Source organism: Nelumbo lutea, chromosome 4 (assembly GCF_056320005.1).
Source record: "Nelumbo lutea isolate HS-2025 chromosome 4, American lotus-T2T, whole genome shotgun sequence".
NCBI lineage: Eukaryota > Viridiplantae > Streptophyta > Magnoliopsida > Proteales > Nelumbonaceae > Nelumbo > Nelumbo lutea.
In genome coordinates this window covers 92,961,901-92,989,014 of record NC_142687.1, presented here as the reverse complement: position 1 = coordinate 92,989,014, position 27,114 = coordinate 92,961,901, and the positions used below count along the sequence as shown (strand labels likewise).

The window sequence follows — 27,114 nt, the reverse complement described above, 5'->3', positions numbered from 1 at the left end:
ACCAGCTAGAGAATTTAGTAGCAAGTTAGGTAGTTAGCGAATATTTTTGTTAACTTATCCCCAAATTGCCACTAAAATTGGCTAGAGAACTTGTCAACTTAACCATTGTAGTTGGTCATCTGGTTTTATGTTAATTTATGGGTTTTGTTCATCTATTATTCTGAAATATATCTATAATAGAACCAAAGAAAAGCTAACAGTGCACCCTAGTAGTTTTTAGCAAGGGTGATCATGGGTTAAACCAAATGGTGCCTGAGTCCGTTTTGCACATATGATAAGGGCAATAGCTTAGGCATAGGCTCAACTATTGGCCCAAGTTTCAAGGTTGAAATATAATCTTGGGCTTGATTCCAATACTATTTCTTTTATATATATAACACTGTATATATAAGTGCTATTTGGCAAATATTTTTAGAAAGATATTCTAACAACCTAGATGACCAAAAGATATATTGAGTTTTCGGGGTATTGTCTTTAAAGCCAAATACCATTTGGCAAGTGGATCAATTTACTGGACTTTCAAAAATGTTTTAGAGGCTTTATGATGCATAAAGACCAAAAAGCTTTATTTGAAGATTCAATATTTTTGGTCTTTTTTCAGTCTTTTTGCATGCATCTTTTGGTCTTACCAAGTGGATAAAAAGATTGATTTTTGGTCCTTTGAGCTTGTTGAAACCCAAGAGACTGCATTGAAAGATTTACCAAATGCCATCACAATATTTTATTTTAAATGATATATAATGTATATAATTTTTATATGTTATATAATACAAAATATTATAGATGATATATATTATAAGTATCATGTTATAATATACATATATAATATGTATTTATCCAAAAAAATATGTATATATATATATAACATAAAAAAATCTATCTATCTATATATATATATTATAAAATACGTATATTTAATTTTAGTAGGCTAAGCCTGTGCTGAACTTGAACAGAAAGCCTAGGTCCAAACTGGGAGTTTCCGAGCCGGGCATGTTCGGGCGGGGCTGAAATTATCACCCCTGCTATTTGGCTTATCCACTATTCCATTTTGAAGAGCTACAAGCCTACAAATTTCAATATAAGAAGAGGAAAGGCGGGATTTATTTTATAAAAAAAAAGCTTTAAAAAAAATACTTATCCAGTTATCTATGAAAAGAAGAAAAAAAGAAAAAGAAAAAAAAGAAAAGGCGGGATTTGTTCGGAAATTGGGTTCGGAAAAGACTGATAGAGACCGCACCACCACCCTTTCTATGTGCTCCCCAATTACCCAAAATCTCTGGGTCCATCTCAAAATCTCAAAACCATTGTTTTCCATAAGGTTACCTTCGTCATTTTACTGGGAAACACCTTCCCGTCAAATTTTTAATCCTTCCTCGCAGATGATACCCATCCGTGACAGACAAACGTAGCGTAGTCAAAGATCCAGTAAGGGTCCCACCACCTAGACAATCACAGCCGTCTGATCTTAGTTTAGTAAGGCCATCACATGGGCCACCGGCCAGTACATGGAATCTTGAACCGGCGCAAGTTAGCCTAGGCGGGAGTGCAAGTTAGCAGTTACATTTGGGATGAAAAAAGCGCGGGGAATTTACTCCCCCGCCGGATATATCGCGGCCGCCGGGCGGTACAAAACCGATATGAGCAGTGTATTTTTTTCGTCTTCCGAAAGCTACAACAGTCGCAGCTGAAAAGAAAACATTAAAAAATAAAAGAGAAGAGCACCATCACACTTTTTTCCTTCCAAAACTGCCCTTCATCATCTCTTCTCGTTCTTCTTCTTCCACAAACCCCTTTCTCTGAACTCTTTGAGTCTTTTCCATCCGTCGCTCTTCTTTGTGTGTGTGTGTGTGTCTCTCTCTCGCCATGGAGCAGCTGCAGCAGCAGAACCTCCCTGAGAGGAAAGGGCAGAAGCGGAAACTGGAGGACGAAATCGAGGAAGAAAGAGAGATCTCTCTCACCTCTCCCGACGCACACCAAGCTTTGGTGGCCGAGGTGAGTGCGCAGGTTAGCATTCTTGACAGCACCTTCTCTTGGAAGGAAGCTGACCGAGCCGCCGCTAAGCGTGCCACTCACGTCCTCGCCGAGCTCGCCAAAAACGGTAAATTGAAACGCCAGCAGAACATCGATCTCGTGTTTTGTTTCATTCCTTTGCTCTATATGTGGTGATTTATTTATTTTCGTTTTCTATGCGTTGCCATTTTCGAAGGTTTTTGCGTTTTTTTTAATCTCTATTGATCTTGTTTTCTCGTGAATTCATGTTTTGGCTGCTGATCTATCCGTTTATCGATCTCTCCACTGGGGATTTCTGCAGAAGAAGTTGTCAATTTTATCGTCGATGGAGGTGCTGTCCCGGCTCTGGTGAAGCATCTTCAGCCACCACCTCATCCGAGAGAAGGCGACGATGGTCCGAAGCCGTTCGAGCACGAGGTCGAGAAAGGCAGTGCTTTCGCTCTTGGGCTTCTCGCTGTCAAGGTAGTTTTGCAATCTATATGCATCTCTTGGGACCTTACTTCCAAATTAATTTGTTATTTTTTTTCATATTTTTATGTTCTCTTGGGTTTTTATCTGATATCTGATTTATATTAGATCTGAACGCTTTATTTGCATAAGAGTATTACTATTTGACAGTGAAACTTTTCGACAACATTTTGGTCCAGTGAAGAGCTTGTTTAACTCTCTAAATTATAATTATTACTAGAAATACGCTAGTTGTACAGAATTGAATAATAATAACGAACTTAACGTGTAAGATCACTAAATATGTCAAGAAAAAAAAGATGACTAAAATGATTGGACCACCGACAACATAACTTCAGAACATGCCCAAGTGATTAAATTTGAATAAATCAAATGGTCTTTTTTTCCCCTATCGTTGTGATCATTTTTCTGTTGGGGTGCACTTTTCTTTGTCCTAGTCTTTTATACCCAATACTAGCAGTAGCAGCTGTAGGTGCACCTTCATTAATCACAAACCTAACCTGCTTATTTGCTGTGTTAGGTATACATATTTATCCTGGTCCAGGATGTCACACTACAAAAACTATATCCAGTTGTTGGAAAGTATTCTGTAATATGCAAACAAAGTCATTTTCCTGGTGCCATTTATTCCCCATTATCATCTCCCTTTTACCTAATTAAGAAAAGAATTTACTCCATGATCTGTTATACACCTATATAAAGCAGATAATTCCCTTGGTTCCGGTGAAGATCATGAAGTTAAGTCACATATTACTAGCATCATATTGATATAAGAGTTTTTATTTTTACTCTTTCATCTTTACTTCCACATGTGCATAGCATGTGCACTTACACGGGTTGAAATATTTAATCCAATGGCTTGGGAAATGGTGACTTCTATGTGGATTGTCATAAGGTCTTCCTGTTAACTGCAATGTTTGTCAGAATTGGCTATACCATATTGGCTTATCTCCAACATAATATCTAATTATCCATATCAATATAGGAGCTATTGTTATAGGCTGAATTAGTACTACACCGACTGTTGACACTGGCTCTATATATTTATGTTGCTCCCTTAGTCACACACAATACCCACTATTGGTTCTGTTTTAATCTGATTTTCCTTGTCAACATTGCTAAGGAAAACAGTTTTCAAACCATGCAGCACAAGTCACATAAGGAGTTCGACTCAAGTCAAATCTTGGATTTTAGATAGTGAATTATGGTCAGAATGCACCTAGTTTTATATACAAACAAGTTCTTTTATACTTTGAACTTTGTTTTTCCCAAGTTGTATAAGGAAGCTCTTATAGAAATCTTGAATTCATTTTGCATATTTATTCAGTGAAACTCTTTGGTTCTTACAATTGATAGGATGCCCTAAATTTGATATTGGAAAACCTTTCTATGGTAATAGAGATCTAACACTTGTGATTTTGTTGGCCTTTTTTGTATCAAACCCAACCTTCAATATTAAACCCCTCGTTAGGCCCAAAAAAAAAAGAAAAAAAAAAAGAAAAAGAAAAAAAAAGAAAAAAAAAGAAAAAAAAAGAAAAAGAAAAAAAAAGAAAGGAGATAAAAGAGTGAAAAGATCACATGCAATGGTTTCCACTTTGCTAATGTGTTGCCATTGTAGTTAAGGTGACCCTGATTGCACATGCACTTCAGCATGGCAATGGAAATTGACACCTAGATGACAATATGCTATATGCATGTATTGAAGGGATAGGATATCCATCACATGGACGCCTAAAGATTGCGGAATAAAGGGGTGAAATTCAAAATTTTTTTTCTCCCTTCAACTGAGAATCGCATTCCCTATTTAGAAAATCATATTTTCAATGATCATTCTTGAACCATAAACTAAACCAGATCTGAACCAAAAGGAGTAAAAAGGGATTATACTTGATACGGAGAAACAGTATCTCCCAATGGAGGTGTTCACGCACAAGGAAGGATAAAAAATCTGCTCCCACTGAAGATGGCGTAGTGCAGGATGGAGCAGAATCAACAGTGTTCTTTCAAAAGAACTTGACTCTTCGTAAGAATCAATAGGATGGCTTGTGAATACAGCTCCAACCAATCTTTTCTTCAAAAGATTGGTATCAAGATCAAATCTTGATTACTCCAGAAGAAAGTAGGAGATCGAATTGTTAGAGGCGGCGGCTGCAGGAAGGAGGCGGCAAGAGAGTATTCGCAGGGTGCATAATTCTCTCTTCTTGTGATTTCAATTCTGAAGACAAGAATGTGTTGGTTGCATATCTAAAGGCTGCCGCCCCCTCCTCATTTTATAATCTTAAAGGGATCAGTTCCTAATTTCATTAGGATTTGCTAATCCAAATCATATTTGGATAAGAAGTCCCTTTAAGTGATAAGTGATAACCCTTATCTTATCTGCAGATCAGATCAGCCATCTCCTAATCTAATTAGGAGGTTTCCAGACTTGGACTCTCTAAGTGGATAGGGTCTGGGCCCAATCCTATCAACTGATCCATCTCAGAATTCGCCCATTTAATTGATTGATCAAGTTAGCTCAGTTCGAATGGGCTTAAGGCCCATTTAAGGTTATGTATTCACTTAGCCTTCCAAACTGCTGCCCAGTTGGGCTTCCTTGTATTGGCGTGGGACCCTAACATTGATCTACACATTAGCCACATGGGTTCAGCCCAGCCTTTATTACAAGGCCTGGCCGAATACACTGTTATGGACAGTGCATCCCCTGAAACCCATCTCATGGGCTCTATGGGCCCAACACTTACCCTAAGTGGTCCCTGGGCCAAGCCACCTTGTAACACCTAGGGACTGTGGGCAGATGCAAGATTAACCCATCAGGTATTATCCTCAATGGTTTTACACTTAACCTCTCAGCCCATAATGATCACACACTGCCCGATAAGAGAGGACCGCTCCCTCGACTGCAAGGAACAGTGTTGCACTCTCTGCTTATATGGATCCCAGGAATTAAAACCTTTTTGCAAACATTTTAGAAACCATAATATATACATTTTATATCACATATAAAATATATTTTGCAAAACAAATCTCAACGTTTGAAATCGGCTGTCGGCAGTCTTGGTTTCCATCAGTGAGAGTGCATCCCCGATCATTACCTTTGTCCGACAAAGGGGTTGATCCTGTCACTATGATCACCCACTCAGATGAATTCTCAGACTGTCTCAGCATACCCAGGTTTTGACCCCCGCTAAGGATCTCACTGATTGGTATATCAAAGACAACCCAATCCGACTCCTAGTGCAATATCATAATCGAGTCTAGGGGTCGGGTGTAACTTTCCAGTTTTGCCCATCAATCTTCAAGGTCCAAGGCAATACTAGAAATCTGGTCCAATTTAAAGATTCAATTAATCCTACACTATATGCGCCTAGGGTCTCACCCTGGCAACTGAGACAGGCCACCCCAACCGACTTGGTGGCACCATAGTATCAGCCTTGTCAGGATAGGTCTCCCCAGACCGATCCACCGACTGTGAACATTCTAAACTAACACGAGTCTCATTAAGTGTCCAGTTTAAGGGTATTACACAGAAACATACAAAGGGAACATGAATCAAATATGCACTTTTATTCATTTATAATAAACTCATAAATTACATCATCTTGATTGAAGCTAAGGGCATACAAAACTGTCTAACATGTATATATAGCCATACAAGCAGCCATTGCCCAATATTGGTCACTCTAGGAAAATTGTTGGCCCTGATTAGCTTGTCAAAAGTTTTGTAGTAATAGTGGAAAAAAGCAAAGTTGCAACTGCCCCGATCTTTTGTGAATGTTTTCGAAACTATCAATAGTTGACATGCTAGTGCTAGTACACATATTACCAATATTTTATATGATTGAGATTTCATTTAATAGATATTTGGGGACTGCTTTAAATGGGAAATTATGGGAAAATTTCAGGACTTGTCTCTGGTTAATACTAATTTTGTTATTCTTGTATTAACAGCCTGAGCACCAACAGCTCATAGTTGATGCTGGTGCTTTGTCTCACCTTGTAGACCTGTTAAAGAGGCACAAGGATGGTTCTAGTTCCCGGGCAGTCAATAGTGTTATTCGCAGGGCAGCTGATGCAATCACTAATCTTGCTCATGAAAATAGCTGGATTAAAACCCGTGTCAGGTATGCTTGTTTGCAAATTTCCATTTGCTTACATGTTTATGTTTAGCAAAATATCTATTTTTTGATACTTTAGACTGTATTACCAGGATTGAAGGGGGAATTCCACCTCTTGTTGAGTTGCTTGAATTCACTGATACAAAGGTACAGAGAGCAGCAGCTGGTGCACTTCGAACTCTGGCATTTAAAAATGATGAAAACAAGAATCAGGTAGTTGGGCTTTATGTGCAACAAGGAAGTCTTTAGGATAGATGTGTGAAATTGTTTTAATGTCAACAGTTACTATTGCAGATTGTTGAGTGCAATGCTCTTCCTACACTGATTCTAATGCTTAGGTCTGAGGATGCTGCTATACATTATGAGGCGGTGGGTTCTAATCCAGCAATTAATAATGACTAGTGAACTACTGCAGTAGGTGTTTGTCTGTAAAATCATGTTGTAGCACTTGATGACTTTTCATGTATCTAACAGGTCGGTGTCATTGGGAATCTAGTGCACTCATCCCCAAACATAAAGAAAGAAGTTCTCCTTGCTGGAGCTTTACAACCTGTTATTGGATTACTCAGGTGTTACCACGTGACAGACTCTTTATCATCCTTGCTCTGTCTTCTACATTTTCTTTAGCTGAGTGCCAGATCTTGCTGTTTTTTTTTTTGATGGATAGCTGTTAGTGTTTTCCATATTTTTTGCTGTTAAAAAAAACTTTTTTGGGGGTGTTTCATGGCTTCATATATTGATTTTCAGTTCCTGCTGTTCGGAAAGCCAAAGGGAGGCAGCTTTATTACTTGGACAATTTGCTGCAACAGATTCAGATTGCAAGGTGGATTGGAAAATAGCTTTCTTTGTTATTCTTGAAGCTTGGAAACTTGCTATGCATTTAAAAACCACTTGCTATGCATTTTCTTTCTCAAAATTGAGGTTGTTGCAGGTCCATATTGTGCAAAGAGGTGCAGTTCGCCCTCTAATTGAGATGCTTCAATCCCCAGATATGCAACTTAGGGAAATGTCAGCCTTTGCACTGGGGAGATTGGCACAGGTTATTTACTTCGACATTCTCTTGAATGTTATTCTGATCAGATGGATATAGTTGGGATTTGAAAATCACCTCTTGATTTCATCTTGCCAATGAGTAGTTTTGTTTCTTAAAAACTTATTGTTATTTTATTCTTTGTGGAAAAATCACTTGCATAATTACTCTTCATTGAATTTTTGGTAGATTATCTAAAACTTGGGTTGTTTTGCTAGCTTACCCCTGAGTATATGGATTCCTTAAAAATTGGACTATGGGGAATTTCTTCATTGTAGTGATGATGTTAAGTGTTTTGGGGATGGAGAATAGGAAGAGAAGTGGTTGTGGTCACCTACTTGCAGCTTGCTGATGATATTATCTTGTTTTGTGATGGGGAGGAGCAACAGTTAGATGCATGAGAAAATTTTTGGTCACCTCTTTGTCAGGTCTTTTCTCGTGTTTCCTTCTTTAAAGTACACCATCTCAGCCCTCCCTCTCCTTGCTGTACCTTTTCCTGTTAAAACTTTTGGTGCAGATCTATTCCTCCTAGAGTTGTTGCTTTCAGTTGGGAGGTCTTCCATGAGAAGATTATTACTTGTGATGTACTTCCAAAGAGGAGACTATACTGTTGTCCATCTCTCTTGGTGTATTTTTTTGGAAGGCTAAAGGCAAGACTTGCTTTCACTTGCTAATCTCTTGTCCATTTGTTACAATTATTTGGGAATGGTTTTTTTCCCCCCTCTTTTTTGGTGCAGATGGATTCCTCCATCAAGTGTGCCTAAGTTGTTTGGTGCAAATACTTTTTTTTTTTGCCAAAAAAGAAAGGAAGGGTTATGTTGAGATGATACCAGCAATCATTTGGACAGTGTGGGAAGAAAGAATTTCAAGGATAAGGCAAGGATGCTTGAAGCAGTAATTGAATGATTACAATTAGGGCAGTTCATTGGATCAAAACTATGAAAAAGTTGTCAACAGATAATATTATTAGAAAATGGAAGTAGTAGGGACTTCAATGGGAAAGGTTTTGATATTGGACAACCCTAGAGAGAGGGCTTATAAAGCTCAACTTTCACAGGAGTGGTTTGGGAAATCTGGGGACTTTAGGTATTGCTGTATTGCAGGCGTTTTCAGAGATGAGGAAGGTCATATTCTATTCTTGTTTTCAGATTTGATTGGTATAGGTGATTCAGTAAGGGCTGAAGTAATGTTGGTTTTGGAAGGAATACAAAGGGCAAGGTTTATGAGCTTGAATAAGTCAAGTATTAAAGGTGGTTCAAGGATGGTGGTTGGATGGTTGCAAAAGGAAGGTGCAGCTCTTTGAGCTTACAGAAATGAAATCATGAAGTTCAGATGGTTAACTATATGGAAGTGAGAATCCAATGGTTTCAAAGAGATGCGAATAATATGGTTGATACACTAGCAAGACAAGGGGTGGGAGAGCAATTTTTTTAGGCAATCCTGTAAACTTGTATTGATAAGAGGCTAGAGGTGGGAGATGAAAACTTTTCATCTCCCTAATGGATGGTTGTAATCCTGTACTTTTCTTCTTTAATCAATTAATAAAGTGGCTGGTTATTGATCAAAAAAAGTTTTTGACTATTAACTGGCATTCTCTTTCTTTATGATACTCTGACATCCATAGATCAAGTTCTCTGGATTTCCTATACCCAGTTATTTGCCATGATGGTGATAGAATAAGCATGTCCAGAGCTTAGTGCTCACTGCCCAGAAGTGCAATTGTTGCATATGAACAAATGGGAATGCCAAAGAAAAAGCTCCAAAATTTTGGGGCATCTAGGGGATTTATTACAAATTTATGTAATTCTGGACAATTTTTAACTTTTGTATTTTTGTGCATCAGTATTTTTGCATGACCTAAACTACCTAATTACTAAGTGTATCAAATGGAATTATTTCTGTCATGCTAATACTTTGAACTATGCTCAAAAGTTGGCTTGTGATTCAGGAAATATGAAATATTACTAATCAAAGTCTAAAATGTGATTCAGAGGCCATTCTGTTCTAGAATCACTTGAATCATGGATCAGACAATTATTCATGCTTCTCCTGGGCAGTTTTGGCAATAAGGTTTGCAGTTGGTAGCTCTGACTTGAGTCATAATGTCTCCACATAAAAACCATGTATCTGCACTTAAAACTTACAGCTGGCTACCGTGTTGTGGAATCTGGAAAGGAAGCAGACTTGAATAGTGTTTTCTTTGTTTTTCCCCTGATTTATTGTAATTTGTTAAGTTAAATGTTACTTGTGCTGTGGACATCTTGGTCAGTGAAAGTATGGTCTTAATGTCTTATTACTGTTTTCTATCAAAAGCTCTTGCAATTTCTATTTTCATGTCCAGCAAGGCTTGCTTCATTGTCTGAGCTTCAATGTTTTTTTGATGAATGAAAATAATTTATTAACTCAGAATATAAGGCAATACAAGAAACCCATGAAGAGGCACAAGCTGTTACCTCTTCTAACAAAGTATTACATCAATTAAGAACCGGATAAGCAAAAATAAACAGAAATAAAATTACATAGCAGCCCAAAACAAATGATCCCTTGAAACCCCTTGCTTAGCTAGTCCATCTGCTAAGGAATTTGCTGATCTTTCTACCCAAAGAGAGGTAACTGTCATATTTCTTGTGAGCCAACTGACTTTCCTCAACAAATCTCTATATCGCCACATAGTTGAAGCTGGCTTTGTCAGCCATCCCACAACAATTTTAGAGTCTCCTTCAACTATCAAGTGTTGAACTCCTAACTGTTCAGCAATCTGGATGCCTTGTACAGCCGCTAAGATCTCTGCTCTATTTGAGTCTCCTATTCCCACAGGGCCTGAAAACAAAGCTAGGATGTTGCTCTCTCTATCTCTCAGCACCCCTCCTATCCTGGGTTTCCTTGGCCACTACCATCAAAATTCAGCTTTCCCAACCTTCAGGCGGAGGCTTCCACACTGCAGCTGCCTTGTCCCTCCTCGTATGACTAGTGGCTACCGCCTTCCAGTTACTCCAAATGTCATCAAAGGAAAACGTATGAAAGAAGTCCAAAGTTCTGCCAATGAATGGCTCTAGTCAATATACAATCCTCAACAGTTTGCAATCTTCCTTCCTTTTCTTTGAATACCCTAGCATTCCTTTCTCCCCAAATTGTCCACAATGCTGCTGCTCTAATACATCTCCACATTGTTTTTCCTTTTTTTGTAGGCCACACAAAACAAGAAGGATCGAACAGCTGAGCTTCAATGTTCCTGCATTCTTATTGTGGGACATTAGGGATAAAATTAAAATGAATAGTTGTGCATGTCTAGTGAGGTCAATATTTGTAGATTTGATTGGTGCTATAAAGCCTATAATATATATTGGTGGTGTGGTGCCCTTCATAGTCACAGGCTATTGGCCTCTTTTTGTTATAGTTACATAGTATGTTTTTCATTCCTGGCAAATAAAAAGAAATGAAATAAAAATTTCTTAGGAGAAAATGAAACCAATAAAATATCCTTTTTTCTTGTTTATGTTATTTTACTGAAGGCTGTATAGATGTTTGTGTGCATGCAGCCATGCATGTGTCATGCCTTATGCAATGTTAGCAAGACAAGGCATGGCCGCATGGGTACAAGTCCCACAACTTGATAAGGTGTCTGGCATGAAATTTGCACTAAAGTTAATGTAAGGTGCTTTCTTCTTGGTTGTTTTGTATGCTTGGTACTGAACTATGTTTGCTGGATATCTTTCTCTGGCTTGATTCCAGGATACACACAACCAAGCTGGCATAGCTCATAATGGTGGGCTTGTGCCTTTGCTGAAGCTTCTAGACTCAAAGAACGGGTCTCTGCAACATAATGCTGCTTTTGCTCTTTATGGCCTTGCAGATAATGAGGTATAGTTAAGTTTATTGAAGCTTTTCTAATAATTTTTTATCTTGTTTTGTGTCTCTTTCTTATATTGCTTCATTATCTTTTTATTGTAATTCTTTTTCCCTTTGTAGGATAATGTATCTGATTTTATAAAAGTTGGAGGTGTTCAGAAGCTGCAGGATGGGGAGTTTATTGTCCAAGTATGCATGTTTTTCTATTTTTTCTCATTGGTAGTTGATATTTCTAATAGACAATCCGTTATTGGTTCTATTTTGTTAATAATCATAACTTTCTATAATGGTTTAATAATTTCATGCCATTTGTGGTTTTCTATGGATGTTATGCAATTTCAGGCTACCAAAGATTGTGTGGCAAAGACACTGAAAAGATTAGAGGAGAAGATCCATGGACGAGTGAGCTTCTTGTCCTCATCCTCCCCCCTTTTCTCTCTCTTACATACACACACATGTCTATCCCCATGATTATGTTTAAGAAATTGAATTTTCTCCTAATAGGTATTGAGCCATTTGCTATACCTGATGCGCGTAGCAGAGAAACCTGTTCAAAGACGAGTTGCTTTGGCTCTTGCTCATCTTTGTTCCCCTGATGATCAAAGAGCGATTTTCATTGATAACAATGGTATAATATATTTTTAAAGCGCTGGTAGTGATTTTCATTTCGTCCCTTAATTTTGTTTGAGTGTTCGAGTTTGCCTTAACCATGGTGAGTGCATGTAGGATTGGAGTTGCTGTTGGGGCTTCTTGGGTCAACAAGTCCAAAGCAGCAACAAGATGGTTCGGTGGCACTGTATAAGTTAGCTAATAAAGCTAAATCACTTTGCCATATGGAGGCAGCTCCTCCATCTCCGACACCACAGGTGTGCATGCTTTTGAGACCTATTTTGGTTTATTGCATGCATATTCACGCTTTCTACTCAAGCATTTGGCTTAAAATTTATTAATTCCATATTCACGTTTTCTACTCATGATGTGGAGATGGTATTTTACATGGGACTTCGACTTTGGATTGGGAGATTAAGCTTGAACTCTTTTGTGAAGTCCCTTGATAATTGCATATGTTGGACCAAAGAAAGCTATCTTTTTAAGTTTTCTCTCTCTTATTGGATACTTAGAGTTGAGGCAGTGAACAAAGTTAGCTGGTTGGCCAGCCCAATTCAACAATTTGATAGTGTTTAATGTTATATGTTTAGTGAAATATTTTGTCTAATAATATCTTTTTTTTTTAATGAAAAATATTCATAAAAATGGTGCTTGAAAAATTACCAATCAGAAACTCACGTGAATTTGTATGAATACCAATTGATTGATTAATATTTTAGGTACCATACTATTTTGGTACCAAGGTGGCTTCTTTCAAAGTTTTGCTAAATTGAGCTTGATTCATTTAGATTGTTATATCTCTAACCATTAGGTTTTCAATTTAATTTCTGCTATCATAATAATAGAAGAATGAGATGCCTTACTTATCTTTTGATACATAAAACTTTTCATCCTATAAACTTTGAAGTGTTTAGAAAATCAAAGTGATGTTGGATTAAAATCTAAATGTTTCTATTGCCCTGACCCCTCCTCCCAAATACACAAGAAGAAAAAAAACAGGAAGAAAAACTTTTATTCTAATAAAGAACTTCAATAAATTCTCTAGCAGTGAGAACCTTAGGCATTCAAAGATCATGTTAGAAATTCATTAGCATTTAGGGTGAAAACCTTATTCAGATGGATATGTAAATTGGAACACTCTAACAGAGAACTAAGCCAGAGGAAAGGTGGGCGGAACAAAGTTGTATTGTGGAGTTCCTCACCAGATTAATGTATTCAAGCTGCAATTTGGCTTGGATGTTATATTTGTGATATATTTTATAATTTCGTTGATATTCTTGTTAAATTTTAAATACATAGCCCCACCTCTTGGAAGCTTGATGTTTGTACTCACTTTTCGTCTTTGATATGGTTACTGAAAAAATAGTGTAAATAAATAAGCATATGGATTGTTTTAATTTGAAAATCATGTGCATATGATCAACAGTAATTCTTGGTGTAGGTCTATTTGGGTGAGCAGTATGTAAATAATGCTATACTTTCCGATGTTACATTTCTAGTTGAAGGTAAATCATTCTTTCGATGGTTAAGTTTGTATGTCTTACTTTTTATAGATAAACTTAAGTTTGCCACTCCATGAAAGCCGTAATCTTAGATTTTCTTTGTGCTATAAAGGCAGGTACTGTTGCTGATTGTTTTCCCGTGTTTCTTTCAGGTAGGCGGTTTTATGCTCACAGAATTGCTCTACTTGCTTCTTCGGATGCATTCCGTGCAATGTTTGATGGTGGCTATAGGGTGAGAAACTGAGAACAGTTACCTTTTTGAACTTTCTCCTGCTCTTAGATGTTTCCATAGTGCTCACTATCACTTAAGTTCATAAAGTACATTTTTATGTTTCCATAGTGCCTACTGATCAGACTTTTGGATCTCAAATATTTATACTGCACTTTGCACCTCTGTACTTCCAGGAGAAGGATGCACGAGATATAGAAATTCCTAATATACGATGGGAGGTTTTTGAATTGATGATGAGGTTGGTTAATTTATATTGTGTTTTCCCTTATTGGTGGCTTTGTTCAGTGATATTCGAAGGTAATATGCTCTCTTTTTTGGTTATGGGATGAGCTAATAAACAGATTCATATACACGGGATCAGTAGACGTTACATTAGACATTGCACAGGATCTCCTTAGAGCTGCAGATCAGTATCTCTTGGAGGGACTTAAGCGTCTGTGTGAATATGCCATAGGACAGGTGAGAAGAAAATTCTCTTGTTTGCTGGTTACTTTATTGTAATAAGGTCGACCAAATTGCTTATGTTCAGTTTTCTCTTTCTGTTCTTTATTTATAATTTCTGAGTTTCTTTTCCGCATGCCTTTTTTCCCTTATTATTTTCTCCTTTTGATTTAGGATATATCTTTGGAGAATGTTTCAAGCATGTATGAACTTTCAGAGGCCTTTCATGCCATGTCCTTAAGGCATACATGCATCTTGTTTATTTTGGAGCAGTTCGACAAATTGAGTACTAGACCAGGGTATGTGGAGCCCCCATTCTCTCTTTCATCGTTTTCTGATCAGCAACTGTCAAATGTTTATTGATAAGCTTCTCATTTTCTATAAAGCATATGGGGCTTGTGTCTTTACTTGTTAAATGATGTGTAAGAATGCAATTGGCTTTATACAAAGGGGCTGTTGCTTGGTGTAATATTGGTAAAATCTCGGGCTGATGTGAGAATGTGGGTTTGAGTCTGAAGATGGCCACTTTGGGCTCCACCCCCTCTCCAGTTTCCACAAGTAAAAAAGGGTAAAGAAAGATGGTTAAGTTTGTTTCCGATCCACCCTTCCCAAAACCCCAGATAGTTGGGAGTTGGGACCAAAATTGGGTAATGGCAATGGCTTTATACAAAGCTCCTAATATTCTCTATACTTTTTTTTTGTGTTTTCATACTCAAAAAAAAAAAAAACTTGATGTCATCATTTATTCATTTTATATGCTTTTTTCTACACAAAAATGTACTTAATATAAATATTATTTTGTGGGTTTTGCTAGTTGCTTCGGGGTATAGCTGCTGGTTGACTGGTTGTATACCGATATGCATGTGTACATCTTAAATGATAAAAAAGTCATTTTCTAAGCCCCTTGACTAGTCTACCATAAAAGAAACGTAGGTTTTTTGTTTGTATATGAGCTTCTAGAATTTTGATTCTTTAACATGTCTGTTTTGATCTGTTATTAAGTCTTTTTTTAGTTCGATTTAATATCAAAAGGTGTTTAAGAAATGTTTCAGCCAGTAATCATATTGAAAAAATTCAATCAAATTGATATGTTCGTCTAATGACTACTACATTGTTAAAATGTAAGTTGGTAGATATGAAAAGGTGAAATGCTTTTTTTTTTTTTCCCTTTTATGGGAGAGAAGTTGAATGACCAACAAAAACTGGGAAGCCTTCTATATATAATTTATTACCAAGATTACATTAGCAATGTAATATTGATTTTCTTTTTCTATGTAAGTTTACAACTTATAAATTTTATCCATTTTCTTTCCTGAAATCCTTGAGGTTTATGCCTCACTTTTCCAGGCCACATCAGACTATCATCCATTTGAAATCTTTGATGTGGGGTTGGCAAGGGAGATTCCCTAATTGATCCAACAAGGAAACCACTTTCCTTTTATTTTGATTATTGAATTATGAGTTATGTAAAATTTTATGAATGTAATTCTTACAGCATTAGTAAATTATGTACAAAAATCAAAATTGGGAGTACTACTGGTGCCACACCCTGTATATTGTAATTGAACCAGTCATTTATGGTTTTTTCCCTCTGCTAACTTCATAGTTTTGTGCGGATTGCGTCAAGACATTTCTCACTGTTTTGGTTGAATCTTGCAGGCATTCTCTTCTGATACAACGCATAATTCCTGAGGTCCGTAACTACTTTTCCATAGCACTTACCAAGACTAACCAAAGACACATGCGGATGTAGTGTATCGCTAGTTGCTTAAATCTCCTAACCGGGCGATGGATAATGAAGATTGTATAGTGGGAAACTTGCCATTGTCATCACTGGAATTATGTAGAGGAAAATGTTGGAAGAATGTGACGCACAATTTCTTTGATGTGGTGTCTCGTTGTCGGTGGAATTGACGTGCTTGTTTTTGTCAGAATACAGACTATCCATTGTAGGGTTGGTGGGAGTTTTACAATTTATGCCCTATTCCAGGGCAGTAGAAGCAGCAAATTGAATACGGGATGCTTGAATCAAGTCACTTGTCGGCACACGGGCTGCTATCTATAGCTGTTGAGGCTCGAAAAGGGATTCTATAGTTGGAGAGGGAGTGATGATTCGACCCCTTGGAATATTAAGAAGCTAATTCAGTTTGATCTGTATACCTGTCTCGTCTGAGAAGTAATGAATTTCCTTTCCCGTTCAAAAAGATACTTTTTTTTTTTATTTTTTGTCGCTTCAGCGTTCAAAAAGAAAGTTATCGAGTTTGATCGTACCGGTTGCCGCTGTAAATTCTTCATTCGGCACTGGTCCTGTTGATCTATTTGTATTATCCACCAGGTGACTTTTTGACCAATCAAATTCGACACTGAAAGAAATTTGACCAATTATATTCGACTATGATATGCATGGGATGGGTGGATTTTGATTGGTCAAAACTCTTTTGATATCATCTTTCTTGTATTATAGATTTTCTCTTTATTAAAAAGAGAGGCTTTAGATTGTCTATGTGCATGTGAAAAAATCACCCTGGAACCGTCAAATCCGTCAGAGAAATTCTGACTATTGATGGTGGTACTTGGTATGCTTTCATTTATTTGATATACAGTGCCATGTCATTGTCAAATCAGCATTTGTTTTATCATGTTGCCAAATCATCATTTGTTCCACCATGCCGATTCATATGCATGGTTATTGATAAAATGAAGTTTCCCCCAATGGTTATGGTGCTTAGTGGCATCTAGTGTTGATAAATCCCAAAAAAAGTGTTTATCAATCTCTTTCTCGGTTTTGAAGACAAAGTACAAATGTTTATTTAATTACCAAACACATAAGGCCCATGTTGACCATGATTTTTTGCAGGTTGCAGTTGACTGGTTGGCAACTGGGAACACACGTGAGAAATTTACAAGGATTTGCTTGTATTAGTGCCTTGTGGGGAAGGTCTTTCATATGTAGGTTCTAGTTGTGCTCTCTTGTTTGATTTTCCTAAATTTTCATTTGCAATAAGTCCCCCCCGAATTTTCATTTTGACTCAAAAGGAATGTGTTTAGAAAATTGGACTGGATTGATCGGTTGAACTCTGACCCAGGGCTATGACTGGTTCGATCACAACCCAATAACCGGATTTGTTCAAAAACCCATTGAAAATTGGTTGATTGGCCGGTTTAACTTGAAAACTGATGAACCAATCCTGATTTCATGAAAATGCCCAAGTCCATACATGAGTGAAATTTTAAAATGTTATTGACAAGATTTGAACTTAAGACTTCTTATTTTCACAAATTACTTAATCACTGCCAATCCGCCTCTTTACTTGTATTAATTAATGACTATTTTTTATACATATTACATTATTATGCACATATTTTAAAGAAAATGTAAATTATTATTTGTTTTAAAAATTAAGAAGCTTACCAATCATCCACCATATTTAAGTACATTAAAAGTTGTTATATATATATGCCATGTCATCATGGTTCGACCAGGTCGAACCTCTAATCCATTAACATCTCCTTTTCTCCAGTTCTATGCCTGGTCTGAATTCTTTGAAGTCTAAACATTGGATACAAATACGTAGAGTGCAAAACCTTGTATTTTATATTATTTTGTATGTATTTGAACTGTAGGTATTTACATTTGTACTTTTTCCAAATTGAGACTTTGTAACAAATGCCCACTCTTAGAGTTGTGTCAATTTAATTAAAAAAAATCATTTAGTTGTTTAAGTTTTTTAAATCCTCAAATTATCCTTTTTTTACTTATTTGATTGATTTATGATTCAATTATTTTTCTAAATATAACATTGAAGTCCTCTCTTTTGTTCCAATAGATCATTGCATATTTTTGGCTGGATTCAATATTTAAATGAAATGGTAGGTGTTTATTTTTGATAGATATAAATTTATGATTTTGTTTGTTTTTTCTTGATTTATTGAAGGAGTGGATAATTTTTTTTTTTTTATTTTAAGATGAAGAGAGACATTAATGCAAGTGAGATGAATCAAGAATTTAAAAAACTTTTTTTTTTATACTAGTGAAACAATTCTTGTTATTTTAATTGGTTTGTTTGGAGAAAATTGAAGTATTTTTTGTTAATTAAGATTTAAGAAAAAAGGCGAGAAGAAGAAAATAAGAAAAAGTTTAGGTGAGAATTTTGATAGGATAACTCAACTTAATGGTCTAGAGGTATTTGTTTCAAAGCGAACATTAAGTGGTGGTCGAAAATGAAAATTAGGGGTATTTTATATGTCACTAACCTCTACCAAGGTGGTCTTTGTTATTTATAAAAAATGGAAAATTGCATATTAGTATCCTATACTTTGGGCCTAGTCTCACTTTGGTCTTAAAACTTCAAAACATGCCAATCAATATCTAAACTTTCAAAATAATCAATTTAGTACCTACCATTAATCAAACATCTGTATCGCATGATGACATGTGTGACTTAAAACGTTTGAAAATATACAAATTACCCTTGAAATATCTAGTGGAAAGTTAGAGTTGCATTTAGAACTTGAAAATGCCGTTTTTGGCTTAGAGATGCATTCATAACCAGAAAATGCCTTATTGTCGTTTCTGGATTAAGACCAATGTGTACGTGGATGGCGTTGGCTACCGGGAACAACGATTGAACCCTACCAAGGATTTCCATTCTCATTCCATCCACCGGAACCAATATGTCTCTTAATAATATGCTCCAATTTCTGAATCACTGAAGGCAGCCAACAGTAAACTAGAATAATAGCTTTTGCCCTGTATTAGAAGAACTCATGAAAGACGTTGCTTGGTGTAGCTTTCTCGTGGATGAAACGCTGGTATGCGTATTCATTAACAAAGAGAAACATGGGATACCATTCCCCAAGGACCAGTCAATGGGTGTTTATAGCTCGATATGGAACGCCGATGACTGGCCTCCCACTCCCAGGGTGGCCGAGTGAAAACAAATTGGACCCATGCTCGGTTCCTTGCCTCCTACACAGGATTCAAGATTGACGCCTGCGAGTGTCCGTTGTCTGTGGTGGCCGATGACAGCGCCAGGAGATGCAGTTCGAGTGAGAAGAAGTATTGGTGGGATCAGCCCGTGATATCAGATTATTGGAGATAACCCTCATAACTGAACCAGCTTTGGAGATAATCCTCCTCGAGGTTATCCTACCAGATTCAGAACCTCTAACCAATCTAGCTCCAATCTAGACTCTGAGAAAGATAAGGACTATAAATCAAGATCAATACAACAAATCCTGTACTCTATTTTCTAATCTTGTACATATCATTGTATGACCCAAACTCTTCACTACAATCTATAAATACCACTAGCTTCAGTGCTCCAATTCACTGAAGTCTATTCCTCATCTCTCTCTCTCTCTTTCTCTCTCTCTCTCTCTCTCTCTTTAGTTTAAACTTGGTAACAGAGCCAATGGATTTTTCTCAAGGGAACAATGGAAGCCAAACCAATGTGGATGCCGGTTGTGGTGTCCTAATCCCAAATCACCTACTATGGCGTGCACAGTTCCTTCCTATACTTCGATATCACCATCTGATGGATCTTGTTGAAGGGAAAAAGCAACATCCACTAGAGATGATATTTGATCCAGCAGGCGAAGGGAGTATCTTGAATCCAGAATATATCAAATGGTATGACATTGATCAACTTGTTCTAAATTGGTTAATTTCTTCTCTTACTAAGGGTGTCATGGCCCAAGTTGTGGAATTTTTTATTTTAGTAGAGGTATGGTGCTCTCTTGTTACTTCTTACTCAACCCATGCTAGATCTCACATCCTGCAACTTAGGAAACAGTTGCACAATTTAAAGAAGGGGTCTTTATCTATTTCAGTTTACATTCAAAAAATAAAATCTATAGCGAAAAGTTTGTCTATTGTTGCTGAACTTGTTCGTAAATCTGATTTGGTTTTACATATTCTAGTTGGATTAGGCAATGAATATGAGTCTGTTGTGACAGACCAGATGCGCATACCCTTGGTGTGCATGATATTATTGGCTCTCTTCCGAACCATGAGAGTTGGCTCGAAGAGCAAGGACTTACGTCGCCAAATTCAGGTGTTTCATCAGTTTTAATGTAGCTTGAGTGAAATCGAATAATAATACAGGTTCCAGAATTAGCAAAAAAAAATCTTAGGATATGTATGGCCACGGTAAAGGCCGAAGGCGAGGTCAACAACAAAACTTTCAGAATTATAATTCTTAACAAAATTACAACCAAAATTAGTTCTTTAATGGTGGACGAGGTAAGGCACCTCCGGTTATTTGTCAGATCTACAACAAACATGGACATGGTGCGCTTACATTTTTGCAAATAAGAGTGAGCGAAATTATGAACCTGTCGCCTACAATAGTTACACTGCACCTTCCTACAACAATGGTAATTCTTCATTTGATCCAACTTGGTATCTGGACTCTAGCACAACACATCACATGACATTCAATGTTGATAACATCCAAAATTAGTCGGAATTTTAGGGTTTAGATCAGGTCATAGTGGGTAATGGCCAATGTTTGCAAATAAAACATACTGGCTCTTCATCTATTCTCTTTATTCAGCATGCTTTCACATTGATTGATATATGCCATGTTCTTGCAGTCTACAAAAATTTATTGTCCGTTAGCAAGTTTACAAAGGAGAACGATATATTTGTTGAGTTTCACCATGACTGTTGCTTTGTGAAGGACTATACAGGAAAAATCTTGTTTCGTGGAGTTAGTAGAGGAGGGTTGTACTGCTTCCCATCAACAACATCCATTTCACACATCTTGACAACTGCACCTTCTGCTCTTGTCGGTGAACAACCAAATCTTCAAGGTTGGCATTAGTGTCTTGGTCATGCAACACTTTGTACAGTCCAACAAGTCGTCTCTCAGTATGGTTTACCGTATTCTGGTCAAAATTCTAGTTTATTTGTTTTTGAATCTTGTCAAATGGGTAAGAGTCATCGCTTGTCTTTACCTTTGTCTTCGTCTAGGTCTCAGAGTCCTTTGAAACTAATTTTTTCTGATGTGTGGGGTCCTTCCCCAGTTAAGTCTAATAAAGGGTATTCTTACTATGTGTTATTTCTTGATGATTATTCAAAATTTTCTTGGATATATCCCTTAGCATGAAAATCTGATGTCTTTGAGGTCTTTTCAAAATTTAAATGCCATGTTGAATTGTTCTTCAATTCCAAAATTCGTGTTTTTCAATCTGATTGGGGAGGGGAGTATTACAAGCTCTCTTCTTATCTTGACTCATAGGGTATCTCCCATCGGGTGTCCTGTCCGCACACACATGAGCATAACGGTACAGTTGAGAGGAAACATCATCACATTATTGAATCCATTCTCGCTCTTCTGTCTACCTCCAAGCTCCCCTTCTCCTTCTGGCCGATGTAGTAGAGACAACCGTATATTTGACAAATTGGCTCCCATCTCCTACTTTGCAAGGTTCATCTCCTTTTCAGAATTTGTTTCAGAAGACTATAGACTACACTATGCTACGGTGTTTTGGATGCGCCTATTATCCCCTTCTGCGACCATACAATGCTCATAAGTTCCAGTACCGTTCTTTGTAGTGTATTTTCCTTGGCTATAGTCATTTTCATAAAGGGTACATGTGCCTTCACCCATCGACTGGTCGAGAATTTATTGCCCACCATGTGATATTTGATGAAAGAGTATTTCCTGGAATTCCTCAGGCTCCATCGCCCACCAGTACAGTAGCTCAATCGGGATTCTATCTACATGTACCTTCACATCTCATAGAATCTTAGGTCTCTCCGCCTTCAGTTCAGCCTCCAGATGCAGCACCCCTTCCTGATCGGACCACTTCCAGTTCGGCTGATAACCCTTCTCCAGTACAAGCTCCTGTCCGTAGGCAACAACGTTTTTGTATGATGGAGGATTTGTTGGCACAGACACCAGCTATACCACCACCCACTCGGCAACATTCTATGACCACTCATTCTAAGGATGGCACTCTCCCTGCTCGATCACATCTCACCACTCGGTATCCCATTCCAACTGCCTTACTTAATTCTTTCTCCTCTAAAGCGGAGCCCTGCTCCTATACAGATGCAACCAAGTCTCCCCAGTGCAGGTTGACTATGCAACTGGAGTTTGATGCTCTTTTGAAAAATCAAACGTGGGGTTTCGTGTCATATCATTCTTCCATGAATGTAGTTGGTACTAAATGGGTGTATAAAGTTAAGAGGAAATCAGACGGTTCTTTGGAGAGGAACAATGCCAGACTTGTTGCTCAAGGTTTTCATCAGGTATCTGGTGTTGATTTCACTGATACCTTTAGCCTGATAGTCAAACCAATAACTGTTCGTACCATTTTAGCTCTTGCCACTAATCATTGGTGGTCTGTACGGCAACTGGACATCAACAATGCTTTTCTTCATGGACTTAGTGCAAACGACATCTATGTTCGCCAACCCAAGGGGTTTGAACATCTAGACTACCCAAACTATGTCTACAAGCTGAAGAAGGCCCTGTATGGACTCAAGCAAGCTCTTCGTGCCCGGTATTCTCGTATGGATTCCACTCTTCTTCATTTGGGTTTTCGCAACTCTGTGGCTGATCCTTCTTTATTTATTTACAAGAATAAGTCTACTATTGTTTACATCTTGGTGTATGTCGATGATATCATTGCTACTAGCAATTCTCCATTTGTTGTTTCATCTCTCTTTTAGCAGATCTCTACCGTCTTTCCTGTGAAGGATCTTGGCACATTGCATTATTTTCTTGGTCCATCGTATGGACGCCCAAATCTTGCGAAATAGAATGGACGAATTTCAAAAATTTCTCTCCATCCTACTGGGAATCGTATTCCCTATTTTAGAAAAATCATATTTTAATAATATCTCCCAATGGAGGTGTTCACGCCCAAGAAAAGAACAAAAAACTGCTCCCACTAAAGATGACACAGTGCAGGATGGAGCAGAATCAATAACGTTCTTCAAAAGAACCAGATCCTTCGCAAGAATTAATTGGATGGCACGTGACCACTACTTCCAATCATCCCTTTCACAAAGGACTGATATCAAGATCCAATCTTGATCACTCCCACTGAGAACAGAAGATCGAACTGGCAGATATGGCGGCAGTAGGAAGGAGATGGCAAGAGAGATTTAGCGTAGTAATGCTGAATTCTCTCTTCTGTGATTTCAGCTTTGAAGAGGATGTGAATATGTATCTACTAAAAGCTGTCGCCCCCTCCTCCTTTTATAAGCTTAAAGGGATGAGCTCCTAATTCCATTAGGAGTTTCTGATCTAAATCATATTTGGATCAGAATTCCCTTTAAGCGATAAGGGTAAACCCTTATCTTATCTGCAAATTAGATCAGCCCCCTCCTAATCCTATTAGGAGGTTTCTAAATCTGAATCACATTCAGATCAGACTCTTTGAGTGGATAGGGTTAAGACCCAAACCTATCTGCTAATCTAGTCTCAGAATTCGCCCCTCATGTAACAAATCAAATCAGTCCAGTTCGAAATGGGATTTAGGCCCAATAGGGTTATGTGTTCACTTAGCCTTCCAAATTACTGCCCAATTGGGCTTCCTTATATGGCGTGGGACCCAAACATTGATCTACACATCAACCACATGGGTTCAACCCAGCCTTTATTACAAGGCCTGGCCGAATACACTATTATGGACAGTGCACCCCTTGAAACCCATCACATGGGCTCTATGGGCCCAATACTTACCCTAAGTGGTCCCTGGGCCAAGCCACCTTATAACACCCAAGGACTGTGGGCAGATGCAAGATTAGCCCATCAGGTATTGTCCTCAATGGTCTTACACTTAACCTCTCAGCCCATAATGATCAAACACTGCCCGACAAGACATCTCCCTCGGCTGCAAGGAACAGTATTGCACTCTCTACTCACATGGATCTCGGGAATTAAAAAATTTTGCAAACGTTTGGAAACCATAATATATATATTTTTATATCATATAAAATATATTTTGCAAAACAAATCTCAATGATTAAAATCGACTGCCGACAGTCTTGGTTTCCATAAGAGAGAGTGCATCCCTGATCATTACCTTTGTCCGACAAAGGGGTTGATCCTATCACTATGATCACCCACTTAGATGAATTCTCAGACTGTCCCAACATACCCAGGTTTTGACCCCCGCTAAGGATCTCACTGATTGGCATATCAAAGACATCCCAATCCGACACCTAGTGCAGTATCGTAATCGAGTCTAGGGGTCAGGTGTAACTTTATAGTTTTGCCCATCAATCTCCAAGGTCTAGGGCAATATTGGAAATCTGGTCCGGTTCAAAGATTCATTTAATCCTACACTGCATGTGCCTTGGGTCTCACCCTAGCGACTGAGACAGGCCATCCCAACATTTGGCAGCACACCAGTGTTAGCCTTGGTAGGATAAATCTTTCCAGACTTATGCAACGACTGTGAACATTCTAAACTAACACGAGTCTCATAACTGTCCAGTTTAAGGGTATCACACAGAAACGTACCACAGGAACATGAATCAAATATGTACTTTATTCATTTACAATAAATTCATAATGTACATCATTATGATTGGAGCTAAGGGCATACAACTGTCTAACAATTTCCACTTGCACTTAGGTCCAATCTGGTACAAGCCGGAGTTCCATACTTTCCCCGTGTTTCTCAAACACTTTCTGTGTCAGTGGCTTAGTCAATGGGTGCTATATTCTTCGCTGACGCTACCTTCTGAATCAGGATGTCCCCTCTACCAACAATCTCCCGCAGTACATGGTACTTTCTCTCGATGTGCTTCGACTTTGAGTGGGCTCGTGGCTCCTTAGCCTGAGCAATTACTCCATTGTTATCACACAATAATAGGGTGGGTGATGTGCTGGATGGAACTACTCCCAATTCGTGGACGAACTTCTTCATCCACACGGCTTCCTTGGCAGCTTCACTTGCGGCAATGTATTCGGCTTCGATTGTGGAGTCTGTCGTGGACCCCTGTTTGTTGCTTTTCCAGCAAACAACACACGATCCTATCGTGAAAATATACTTAGATGTAGACTTTCTATCATCTGGATCTGACTAGAAATCGACATCAATATACCCCTGGATCTGTAGTGAGCTACCATCAAATACCTAACAAAACTCTTTTGTCCTTCGAAGGTATTTAAGTATGTTTTTCACAGTAGTCCAGTGCTCCTACCTTGGGTTGGCCTGAAATCTGCTTACCACACTCACTGCCTGAGCAATGTCAGGACGAGTGCACAGCATGGCATACATGATGTTCCCTATAGATGATGCATAGGGAACGTCCTTCATGCCCTCAATCTCCTCAGAGGTCTTGGGAGACATCTTCTTGGAGAGAGTGACTCTGTGCCTAAAAGAAACATTTCCCTTCTTGGAATTCTCCATACTATATATCTTGACAATTTTTTCAATGTAAGTAGATTGGGATAATCCTATTATCCGCTTCGATCTATCTCTATAGAATCAAAGACCTAGTATATAGGAGGCTTCTCCAAGATCTTTAATGGAGAATTGCTGTGAAAGCCATACTTTCACTATAGTCAACATTCCTACATCATTCCCAGTGAGTAGAATGTCTACATACAAAACCAAGAACGTAACTTTGTCCCCAATAGTTTTCCTGTAAACACAGGGCTCATCCAAATTGGATGTTCCAACTCCTAGAAGTTTGCTTAAGTTTTGACAGTAGAGTCAAATCGGATGTTCGATCTCCTAGAAGTTTGTTTAAGTTTATATATGAATCTATTTAGTTTATATACCATGTGGTCCTGACCTGCAGCTATGAAGCATTGCGGCTGCTGTATATAGATATCATCCATAAGATCTTCATTCAGAAACCAAGCATGTGGGAGTAGATTTTCATTTTCTCTAGGATCTTTGCGTAGCTAACAAATTATTCCTTGGTATCTCTGCTTTGAAGATCAAGTAGCTGACATTTTCACAAAATCTCTAGCCACACCACGGTTCAGTCTTCTCCGGTCCAAGTTTCACATCTGGACGTTCAATTTGAGGGGGCATATTGGAGATAACCCTCATAACCAAACCAACTTTGGAGATAAATTCTCTTGGAGGTTATCCTACCAGATCCAAAACCTCTAACCAATTCAGATCCAATCTGGTCTCTGAAAAAGATAAGGGCTGTAAATCATGATCAAGATAATCAATCATGTGCTCTATCTAGCTTTCTATTGTTATCTTGTACATATCATTGTATCATCCAAACTCTTCACTATAGTCTATAAATACCACTAGATTCAGTGCTCCAATTCACTGAAGTCTATTCCTCGTATGTCTCTCTATTTCTGTTATTTCTTTAGTTTAAACACAGATAAGAGCTGAACCTGCAAGAGAGCTATCGACTGCTGTGGGTTCGAACAAATCACATCGTCTACGACTATTGCACGAACACTAGTAGGTTTCTAGTTGCTCCTCTCGAGTGTGACCACCGTCACCACCCATGATTCATATTCTTCTGACTCGTCGTTCTTTACCGTTTCTGTGTAAAAAGCAGGACATAAATGATGATAAACATGAACTCCATGTAAGTTCCACTACTCTGGCGTGATAGCGTACACAGTCCGGTAGGGATGGAACTAGTTGCCGTCGTCGTGTCTTTTTTTCCGTTCACACATCGGAGCAGCTACGACTGCTACCCCATCAAGGTTCGAAGACGCCTGTGTCGCATGAGTCTTATGAAGAAGGATCACCGCTTCAGGATTGTTCAGGTAATCGCTGTAAATATGGTGGATTGGGTACGGTTCATCGTTGCTTTGGTTTAAGAATAGAACATATCCAAGGTTACAATAAATTTTGATGATCAAATAAATATGAAATATTAATTTTTTTCTTTTTTTATCGACATTT

The 27,114-nt window shown here is 38.0% G+C and overlaps 1 protein-coding gene and 1 pseudogene across 1 annotated transcript; both read left to right on the top strand.

Annotated features, from left to right (window-relative positions):
• The first annotated feature begins 1,657 nt into the window (after window positions 1-1,657).
• On the top strand, window positions 1,658-16,638 carry LOC148861849 (ARM REPEAT PROTEIN INTERACTING WITH ABF2-like). The gene is made up of 19 exons (XM_088985149.1): window positions 1,658-2,098; window positions 2,312-2,472; window positions 6,427-6,599; window positions 6,686-6,806; window positions 6,888-6,962; window positions 7,068-7,162; window positions 7,341-7,416; window positions 7,525-7,632; window positions 11,356-11,484; window positions 11,593-11,661; window positions 11,815-11,874; window positions 11,977-12,100; window positions 12,199-12,338; window positions 13,523-13,586; window positions 13,736-13,815; window positions 13,989-14,053; window positions 14,157-14,274; window positions 14,431-14,555; window positions 15,916-16,638. The coding sequence occupies exons 1-19, from the start codon at window positions 1,864-1,866 to the stop codon at window positions 16,007-16,009; spliced, it is 2,112 nt and encodes a 703-aa protein (XP_088841275.1). The 5' UTR covers window positions 1,658-1,863; the 3' UTR covers window positions 16,010-16,638.
• A 2,174-nt stretch (window positions 16,639-18,812) lies between these two features.
• On the top strand, window positions 18,813-26,711 carry LOC148861848 (xyloglucan endotransglucosylase protein 6-like; annotated as a pseudogene).
• The last annotated feature ends 403 nt before the right edge of the window (window positions 26,712-27,114 follow it).

Coding starts and splice junctions, on each gene's coding strand:
- LOC148861849 (XM_088985149.1), top strand. CDS start 1,864: ATGGAGCAGCTGCAGCAGCAGAACCTCCCTGAGAGGAAAGGGCAGAAG. Junction 7,417..7,524: donor CAACAGATTCAGATTGCAAG/GTGGATTGGAAA, acceptor AGGTTGTTGCAG/GTCCATATTGTGCAAAGAGG. Junction 13,587..13,735: donor TGTTACATTTCTAGTTGAAG/GTAAATCATTCT, acceptor TGTTTCTTTCAG/GTAGGCGGTTTTATGCTCAC.